The 10,817-nt window shown below is 48.4% G+C and overlaps 1 protein-coding gene across 1 annotated transcript; it reads left to right on the top strand.

Annotated features, from left to right (window-relative positions):
- The first annotated feature begins 223 nt into the window (after positions 1–223).
- On the top strand, positions 224–1,036 carry LOC123122917 (peamaclein). The gene is made up of 2 exons (XM_044543295.1): positions 224–448; positions 600–1,036. Exons 1-2 carry the CDS (start codon positions 346–348, stop codon positions 791–793), a joined length of 297 nt encoding a protein of 98 aa, XP_044399230.1. The 5' UTR covers positions 224–345; the 3' UTR covers positions 794–1,036.
- The last annotated feature ends 9,781 nt before the right edge of the window (positions 1,037–10,817 follow it).

Raw genomic sequence — 10,817 nt, 5'->3', positions numbered from 1 at the left:
TCACAGCCCGTGAACTGACCAGCACATCACCAATACGCCATGTTCCTGTGTGCCACTGTTACCAGTTCACCGCATAGGCCATAGATAAAGGGACAAGAACACAATGGGTTTTTTTTTTGAGGGACACAATGGGTTTTTCTGCCTTTGAGCGAAAAGAAGAATAAATGAGTCGCCAACCGTCTCCTAGGTGCAAGCTCACTGAATTCTGAGTAGTACCACAAGCTTTTGGGCCCTATAAATAACCCCACAGGCCCAAGAACTCACTCCTCCAGCTCCCTAGTCTCAAGCTCACACCAACCAGCAGGGCTGGGCTCTGCCAGAGCCAAGCAACTCAAGAACACCACGATGAAGAAGCTTCACACCACCACCGCCACCACCACTCTGGCTCTCCTTCTCCTCCTCGTCCTCCTAGCAGCCACGTCCCTCCGTGTCGCCATGGCTGGATCAGGTCAGTTCAAGTCACAACCATTTCCCTTTAAGTTCCTTCTGATATGTGTCTGTCTGGCTGTCAGTAATGGAGCTCAAAATCTTTTGTTCGTTCGCTGTACGTGCTCGCTGCCATCTATGCTAACTGTGGCGGTGTGTGTGCTCTTGACCAGCGTTTTGCGACAGCAAGTGCGGGGTGAGGTGCTCCAAGGCGAGCCGGCACGACGACTGCCTCAAGTACTGCGGGATATGCTGCGCCGAGTGCAACTGCGTGCCGTCGGGGACCGCCGGCAACAAGGACGAGTGCCCGTGCTACCGCGACAAGACCACCGGCCACGGCGCGCGCACGAGGCCCAAGTGCCCATGATCCATGCACCACCCATGGCGTCTACATGGGGCATATACCTACCTGAACTGGAAGATGCCCTATCATGTACTGTACTTAGTACCATGTCGCGGATCACTACTATATTATATGCGTGTAATCATGATCTGAAACGCCTGGTTCATGATCCGACTGTATGTTGATAATGCATAATGCTGGCCTACTGGTATGCCGGTAAAAATGTCATTGTGCTGTAATAATAAACTATCATGCATTCGTAGAGTCTGTCCAGTAATTTCCTTGTTCTGTTTCTGTTTCCTTTGGGAAAGTAAAATTCGGGAGTGACCGGACTCACGTGTCAATTCAAAGGAGGTGAAGCTTTATCCAATTGAAATGCAACAAGTTTTGTGGCTCCCATGAGAATGTCGCCGGCCGGCCTGTGACTGGCATTGGCGTCAAAGACATTGTATACATTTCCTTTCCTTGTTCATACAACATATATCATTCTTTTATGCATATGAATGTATTTTGTTGGTTTCATCTCTATATGTAGGTGTTTCAAGTTTTTGATACCTTCAAGGTCCAACATGGGCAAACCATTCACCTTGAGCAATTGTTGGAGGAAAATCCACAATCTCCAAAAGTTTAAGGAGCAATATGCAGCCCAAAAAGAGGTGAGAGGGCCTCATTGGTCGTCGATCCAAGTGAAAGTGAGAAGAGGTCGAGGGGGAAGACCAATTCCAAAGTGGATGGAAAGCATGATGCTTCAACACTCGTCTTGCAAGAAACTTTGAAGAGGTTCATGACCGAAAATGAGGTGTCAAATGAGAAGACGGAAGAGATGAAGCACCAAGACAATGAGGAGGCGATGGAGACCTTCTTTGACATACAAAAGAAGAAGCTCGAAATCGATGAGACCAATGCCAAGTCCATAGCCAAGGAGGTGGAGGCGTGGAGCTTGCACCAATCTCCAAGGAAGTGAAGATCATGGCGGCCGAAACGAGCAAAATGACCCTCCAAAAAAAGGCTTGGTTTAAGGGGAAGCAAAAGTTCATCCCAGACTGAGATGCATGATCATTTTTTATTTTATGAACTAGGGTTGATGTTAGACTTCGTATTGTAGCCCCACTATGTAATCCATACCGTATTGGTATAGGACTTGTACGTCACCATTATATATATGTGTGTGTGTGTGTGTGTGTGTGTGTGTGTGTGTGTGTGTGTGTGTGTGTGTGTGTGTGTGATAGACCACCCCATAGAGGGTTGAGCCAGTTCCCCCAAAATCCTACGTTTTACAAGGTATCGAGCCTAACCTAGACCTTCTACTCCTCACCCGCCTCCGCCGTCACGCCAAAACACTAAACCCTAGGGTAGCCGCCGCCGGCGCCATGACCGCTTCCGCCTTAGGCGTCGCCAGCTCCGGGTCCATCCCCGCGTCGCTTGCCGCCCTCCTCAACCTCCCACCTCGCCCCCTGGCTCCGCCGGTGCCCCAATTTTTTGGCACCACCGCCGTGGGATCCATGTTCTCGGCTCCAATCCCGCCGCCGCCGCCTGCAACCGTCGTCGCCACGCCGACAATCCTGCCCGCGGGGCCACCCGCGGCATCTTCTGGCTCTTCCCCGACGCTTGCCATCCTCCCAGCGACCTCGGGGGAGGTTCTGCCCGCGGCCCCGCCCGCAACCTTGCCCGCGACGCCACCCGTGGCCTCGCCCGTGGCTGTGGCCCCCGTCGCGGCTCTGTCGTCCGCCGCCCCGGTCGCTGATGCAGTCACACCCGCCGGGCCGTTCCACTTGGACAACCTGATCTCCATCAGGCTCACGCCGGACAACTACTTGTTCTGGCGCGCCAAGGTCCTACCATTGCTCCGCAGCAGGTCCCTCCTTGGGTTTGTTGATGGTTCGCTACCGTTTCCTCCAGGTCATCCCTACCGTCCACGGCCCCGCCATCAATCCGGAACACCGTATGTGGGTGCAGCATGACCAGGCGATCCTCTCCGCCATCCAGGGTTCCCTCGGCAACGGGGTCGCCGGCCTCTGTCTCTTCGCCGCAACCTCCATGGACGCCTGGACGACTCTGGAGCACGCCTTTGCCCAGATATCTACCTCCCGCTCGAGGGCCCTTCGCAGCGAGCTCGCCGACATCAAGAAGCTGGACTCCTCCGCCACGACCTACTTCAACAAGATGAAGGTGTTGGCGGACACGCTCACCTCTATTGGTCGGCCGCTTAGCGATGAGGAGTTCGCCGCCTTCGTCATCAAAGGCCTCGACGCCGAGTACGACAATCTCGCGGAGGCCGTTCACAACGCCAAGCCAGCGATGCCTCCTCACGAGCTCTACCCATGCCTCCTCTTCACTGAGCAGCGCGTCGAGGCTCGTCGCTCCTCCGTCAACATCGTCGCACAGCCGACGGCCTACTGGGCCTCTCGCGGCCAGCGCTCGCCTGCCCCATCGGCTGGCAAGGCCGCCCCGCCCCTGCATCGACCATGGGTGGGGGCCCTAATACTCGAGTGGTGTGCCAGCTTTGTGGTCGTGAACGACACGTCGCTTCCAAGTGTCACCGTCGCTTTTAGAGGAGCTTCCTTGGCATCGACAACGACAGAAAAGGCAACGAGCGCCAGTTTGCCATGGCAGACTTTGCCCCCCCCCCCCCGCCACCGCCCCGGCTGCCCTCATCGCCGATGCCCCGGCTGCCCACATCGCCGCCAAGGGCAAGGACCCGCGCGTTGTGCAGGGGTACACGCCATCCTATCCCGTTGATCCAGCATGGTACATGGACACCGGCGCCACGGATCACATGACGAACGAGCTCAACAAGCTCTCCACCTACCAGCCCTACTACGGGCACGATTAGGTTCACACCGCCAATGGTGTAGGTATGCCCATCTCTCACATTGGCCAACATCTCTTTTAACTAGTCATCCCTCTAGGCAGCTCCACCGTCGTAATGTTTTGCGGGTATCCTTGGTGACTCGTAATCTTTTATCCATCCCTAAGCTCACCCCTGATAATCGTGTCCTATGTGAATTTCACCATTTTAATCTTTTTGTTAAGGACCGAGCAACCTGGGACGTTCTGCTTAGTGACCACTTGAGCCAAGGCTTGTACCGCTTGGAGGATCCATCCGCCCCGCGCGTCTTCAGCGGTGTTCGTGTGTCGCCATCCTAGTGGCACTCTCGCTTTGGTTACCCCGCCACACCCATCGTTCGCCACATACTCCACCACCATGAGCTACCATTAGAGTCTAGCAATAAAGAGATGTCCGTGTGTGATGCCTGTCAACAAGGCAAAAGTCATCAACTACCTTTTGTTTCATCTACTAGAGAAGTAAAGAGTCCTCTTGAACTTGTGTTTTCTGATGTGTGGAGTCCAGCACAAACATCTGTTAGTGGTCACAACTACTATGTCAGTTTTGTTGATGCATATAGTCGTTTCACATGGCTTTATCTTCTTAAGCTCAAATCCGATGTGTTTGATATATTCATTCAGTTTCAATTGCATGTTGAACGTCTCCTCAAGCATAAAATTATTCATGTTCAGTTAGATTGGGGGGGCGAATATCGCAACCTCAACACTTTCTTTAATAAGCTTGGGATCTCCCATCGTTTGTCATGCCCACATACACATCAGCAGAATGGCGCCGTTGAGCGCAAACATCACCATATAGTTGAGACCGGCCTCACACTTCTTGCTCATGCTTCTGTACCTTTTCTCTTTTGGAGTGATGCCTTTGCCACCGCGTGTTTTCTCATTAACAGATTACCTACGTGTGTCCTTAATATGAAAACTCCTATTGAGCTTCTCTTGGATGAAACTCCTGACTATACCTTTTTTAAGGTGTTCGGGTGTGCTTGCTGGCCTCATCTTCATCCATATAATAATCATAAACTTGAGTTTCGGTCCAAAAAGTGTGTGTTCTTGGGGTATAGTTCTCTCCATAAAGGCTACAAGCGTCTCCATGTGCCAACCAATCGAGTCTACATATCTAGGGATGTTGTTTTTGACGAGAACGTCTTCCCTTTTTATGCCATGCCTCAGCCACCCACCACAGCACCATCTATGCATTCATCTCCTCTTATGTCTGGCCAATTTGAAGATGCTGCATATTCACCTGTGTTGTTACCTAATCATGGTGCAGGAATTGGACGTGGAGCTCGCCTGGAACTTCTCCGTGACGCACCCACTGCGCCGCCCGTGGCGCACGTCGATCGGCCAGTGCATGTGCATGCATCGCCTCCCGCCCTCGACCCCGCCTCGGGAGCCCCGTCTACCACGCCGACTGTGCCGGAGCCCGCGTCGGCCTCCTATGAGCGGCCCATGTCGTCGCCTCCTTGCCCGGCCTCGCCTTCGTCGTCACCCACGATGTCTGCGCGAGCGTCCCTGCCGCCCACCTCGCCTGGGTCTGCAGTGACACACACGACGCCAGGGCCTCCGTCACCTAGCCCACCGTCGCCCGGTCCCTCGTCGTCGGAGTCCCCTGGACCGGCCTCGCCTACTCCGGACGTCCCGCCTGCCCCAATGTTCGCTGCTCCGCGGCGTCCGCACACACGCAGTCGCAGTGGCATCATTCGTCCCAAGGAACGCACCGGTGGCACGATCACCTACCTTGCTTCTTGTCTGGCTCATGATGTGGACGATCCAACCACTGAACCACGTAGTTATCAAGCCGCTATGAGTATCCCGCACTGGAGGGCTGCTATGGAACAAGAATATCATGCTCTTATGCAGAATGAGACCTGGACACTTGTTCCCCCTCCGCCTCGCGTCAACATCATTGATTCGAAGTGGATTTTCAAGGTGAAGAAACATGCAGATGGTTCCATTGAGCGCTACAAAGCGCGTCTCGTGGCTAAGGGTTTTAAACGGCGTCATGGACTGGATTACGAGGATACATTCAGCCCATGGTCAAGCCCACCACTATTCGGCTTCTTCTGTCTCTGGTAGTTTCTCGTGGATGGTCTCTTCGCCAGCTTGACGTACATAATGCTTTTCTTCATGGATTGCTTGAGGAAGAGGTTTACATGTGGCAGCCACCTGGATTTGTTGATCACACTCAGCCTTCTCATCTCTGTCGTCTGACGAAGGCTCTCTATGCACTACAAGAAATATGTCAACTAGTGACCTTCTGGCAGTGACCCTGGAAGAATTGGTCATAGATCTATGACCATTTGAGACCAATTGGTCAAAAGCTGTTCGGGGGTCTCCAAACCCTAAACCATTCTGACCATTTTGGTCAGAAAGGTCGTAATTTCCTTACACAAAATGGTCATAAAGCAAACAACGCTAGTCCGCTGCCTTATTTCTAGTTGTTAACGACCAATATAGATGGTCATAGCCTTGTAAATTGTGGTGGGTTGCGATGACTAGGCGCCATCTCATCAGTTTTGCCTATGTGTCATGTCCATGTGTCAATTTTTGCCCTAGGTTGTGAAGCAACCTATATTTCTGTTATTCCAAAAATTCCCAAAAAATTCTCATAAATTGTTTGGATCATATCTTCATCAAATATGTCAAAAACCTTCCTTGCGTGGTTCAAAAATAATTCAACAATATTCATTTTCCTATTTTGTTCAGAGCAGCACTTTGTGAAGGACGTACCACTTTGGCATGTCCAAATAGTATCCATTTTCTACAGTGCTTTCCTATGCCCAAATAACCAACCTCCACCAAATGCCAGCTCAATCCATTCATTATTTTGAGCCCAGCTTCAACATTCGTATTTATGTCCAGTGTGGTACTTTGCAAAGCAAGTACCACCTAGGCTCCTCCTTTTGAGCTGAAAATTTGTGAAGACGGTCTTCTTAGTAACTGATCATCCTCAGCCAAAACTCACGCCCATTAGCCATGTACATTTCCCATACCGCTAATCAAACACTTGGCTGCAAATTCATGTTTGAGCATCGATCGGTCTCCTCATGAGAATCTTATGTTGTAATTTTCTTCCTAGCACCTACCTGGGAAGTGCCCAACCCACTAGACATGCCTAGGCCACCCAGAACACATGGCAACGCCACGGTCACGCGGTGACCACGCGGCGGGCATGCGAGTTTACGCGCTCTAGAGTTGGGGCCCTCGGCCACCGCCCAAACCTTGACGTATCGCCACCAAACCATGTATTTATGATTAAATAGGTACTTATGTAACTAGAAATGATTTTTGGAAAAAATAAATAGCAAACTATGAGGCAGCTGCAGTTCAAATTTGACCCGCTTCCAACTAAATCGGCGAAAATTTGTCTTTATCACGAGAGGTGGATCAAAACTTTTTACACCAACCATTTTGTCAATTGTGCATTAAATATGTCCTAGTATTTTATAAAATTGATTTGGTCCAATTTTGCAACAATTATTTCGGAGGTCCTTCACAAAAAAACCTCCTTTTGGGCACTCGAAAAATGGAAAATGGTTTTTTCGTCCAAAGAAAATGAAAACTTCCTTAGGCAACATTGTTTGCCAGTCCAATATACACCATTGTGCACAATATGAGATCATTTGAACAAACTATGCCATGAATGTGGCCATAAGATTGATCATTTGGCTTGAAAGCCACGAATCTTCACACATGATAGCTCATTTCTGAGAACATTTTTTTAAAAGAATTGCTGTATTACAGGTTTATTATTTTTCCTGGTAACTTGGCCACATATAATGACACAATGCGAAGGTTTCCCAATTATTTGATTTTTTTTGAATTTTTTATGCCCGTTTCAAAATGCGGTCAAAATGGCGGGAAATGACTGTTCCTAGCTAGTGGTTGAATCTTGGAATTTTTTTGGTGTTTCTCTGATTAAATAGATACTTATGTACCTAGAAACGATTTTTGGAAAAAATAAAGAGCAAACTATAAGGCAGCTACAGTTCAAATTTGACCCGCTTCCAACTGAATCGGCGGAAATTTGTCTTTTTCACGAGAGGTGGATCAAAACTTTTTACAACCAACCATTTGGTCAATTGTGCATTAAATATGGCCTAGTATTTTAGAAAAATTATTGGTCCAATTTTGCAACAATTATTTGGGAGGTCGTTCACAAAAAACCCTCCTTTTGGGCACTCAAAAAATGGAAAATGGTTTTTTCGTCCAAAGAAAATGAAAACTTCCTTAGGCAATATTGTTTGCCATTCCAATATCCACCCTTATGCACAATATGAGATCATTTGAACAAACTATGCCATGAATGTGGCCATAAGATTGATCATTTGGCATGAAAGTCATTGATCTCCACACGTGATAGCTCGTTTCTGAGAACACTTTTTAAAAATAATTGCCGTATTACAAGTTTATTATTTTTCCTGGGAACTTGGCCACATATAATGACACAATGCGAAGGTTTTCCAATTTTTTGATTTTTTTGAATTTTTTATGCCCGTTTCAAAATGCGGTCAAAACGGCGGGAATGACCGTTCCTAGCTAGTGGTTGAATCTTGGAATTTTTTTTGGTGTTTCTCTGATTAAATAGATACTTATGTACCTAGAAATGATTTTTGAAAAAATAAAGAGCAAACTATAAGGCAGCTACAGTTCAAATTTGACCCGCTTCCAGCTAAATCGGCGAAAATTTGTCTTTTTCACGAGAGGTGGATCAAAACTTTTTACACCCAACCATTTGGTCAATTGTGCATTAAATATGCCTAGTATTTTAGAAAAATTATTTGGTCCAATTTTGCAACAATTATTTGGTAGGTTCTTCACAAAAAAACCTTCTTTTGGGCACTCAAAAAATGGAAAATGATTTTTGTGTGCAATGGAAATGAAGACCACAAAATCATCATTGATTGAAATTTTAAGATACACATATGTGAAATATTGGGTCATTTAAACATACAACATGAGGCCAATATGTTGAGTGTTTACCCGAAATAAGAGGGTAAAAAATATAAAAGAAACAAAAAAACACAATTACATAAGCTGGATTCTGATTGGTGGAACCATCTATGACACGGATCGATGAGATGGCAGACATCCTACCATCCATTGCTAGCCCTAAACCACTGCACGTCCATCCATCCATCCATAACCCACTGCACCCACTCCTCGTCCTCGCGAACCCTACCCAGCCACTCGTCGCCTCCTCCCCTTCCAGATCGCCGCCGCCACCTCCTTCCCCACCCCCTCCCCGCACCCGCAGCGGCTCCCACCCTCCCCGCACTCGCGCACGCCGCCGTTGGCTCCACCTCCAGGCGACGCCGAGCCCGTGGTCTCCCTCCGCAAGATCGCGCCGGAGCCCGCGGTCCTCCTCCACCTACAGCTCGTCTCCTCTCCGGTCACGCCGCCGACCTGTTCGTGGTCGGGCTTCGGCGAGCTGAGCAGCAGAGCACCGACGGCTCCTCCTCTCCCCCTGCAGCCGCCTGCCGCGCCAACCTCCCTCCTCCCTCCTCGCCAACGAAACCCTAGCCAGCAGCCATGGCTAGGGTTTGTGCAGTTTCTCCCCATCCGATCTGGCGAGTCTCCCTCCTCCTCCCCCGCTCCCTGAACCTTAGCCACTCCAAACCCCTGACCCCTTCTTGTCTCGTCTCTACAGGTAGACCGCGCCGGCAAGCGACCAGGACGATGCCCGGAGAGGAGAGGAGGGCTTGTCCTCACCGTGTAGCCGCCGACCTTGTCCTGCTCGAGGAGGAGGAGCAGGAGGGGCGCACCCAGCCACCACAGTCGCCGCCGTCAAGGGCTTCTTCCACCTAGACCTCTAAATCCACGGCGCCGTCGTCCAGCCACCCAAGGTGAAGGTGCCCCCAACTCCCCTCCGCCACCTCTCCCCTCCTTGTTTCATTCGATCTAGCAGCCATGGATTTGGGTTCCTCAAGGCTGCCTAATTACTCTACCATGTGTTCCTACTACTAGCTCTAGTCGTGGATGCTGGGTAGCTCCCTGTTTTCTCTGTTTTTATGTAATCCTAGATAGAACCATACAACTATGGATGACAAACACTGCAATTTAATCTAAAATTGACATCATGATCCTAGCAAATACTCCTCAAATTACTGTAAATTGTTGGACGATTAGGGGCTAGTGTAGATGCAAAATAAGGTTGCAGTTTTAGAGGAGATAAGACACTGATGTTGGATGCTTGGTAGTTGTCTTGTGTTGTCTGCATGTCGGTACTAGCAGTATGTCCGTGAGCACCGTGCTGGTGTTAGTCGCAATGATCAGCTTCAATAGCATGACCAGTACCTGAACATGATGCATATTTATTAACAAAAATGGTAATGCATTTTGCTCATACCAGGGTGCTCGATTTAGTCTGTTGCGAATGCTAATAGACCATAATAACTTGTATATTGGACCTGCCCCCTCTCTTTGTTTGACTCGCTCAATCTCTCTATCTTTCTGCAGGCGCCGCCGGATTAGAACTATACGGCTTAGCGGGTGGCCCTATTTTGCCGTCAGGAGAGGAGCTCTCGTCACTGACCCCTCTTCTCCACTACACGTGTTCAACAGAAACTGTTTTAGTTTGTCATACATAATTGACTATGCTTATGTTGGTTGTTATTGAGTGTATAATTCATTAGATTAATTATTTGTTTTGAAGTATAACTGAAACTTCATATATGTATTTACATTCATTGAAAGCATATAATCAATATCTGGTCTGATGATTTATGTACTGTTATCTCAAATAAAAAAGCATATAACAGCAGCAGTAGCACAAATTTAACTGAATTCAATTAAAATTTCCAGAATTTCTTCTTAATCTGTAATGTTTTAGTGCAACAAAGTCATACCGAGTGAGGTCCATGTGGTGCTCTGAGATGCTCTTGATGGTTTGTTGTCAAGACTGATATCCCCTGTATGTCATGATGCTGCTAGCTTGTTTCAGTCCAGTATCTCTTCTTGATAGTCTTGTTAACATAATTCAGTCCAGTAACTCTAATTAATTAACTGAATTTCTTTGTTTAATTAAATTACATTGAAACATTTCCTTTAATTATAATTAAAGAAGGGTTTCAGTTTAATTAAAACTAATGGAAACCTTTTCGGTTAATCCTGTTGTTTACTGTATTTGCATGCTTGCAGGAATGTGTCAAATACTTGTTATGTACATGTAGTGGCACGAGAGTCAAGATTTACTAGTGCT

This window comes from Triticum aestivum, chromosome 5D (assembly GCF_018294505.1).
Source record: "Triticum aestivum cultivar Chinese Spring chromosome 5D, IWGSC CS RefSeq v2.1, whole genome shotgun sequence".
In the NCBI taxonomy this organism is placed as follows: domain Eukaryota; kingdom Viridiplantae; phylum Streptophyta; class Magnoliopsida; order Poales; family Poaceae; genus Triticum; species Triticum aestivum.
This window is presented reverse-complemented; position numbering and strand designations above follow the sequence as displayed.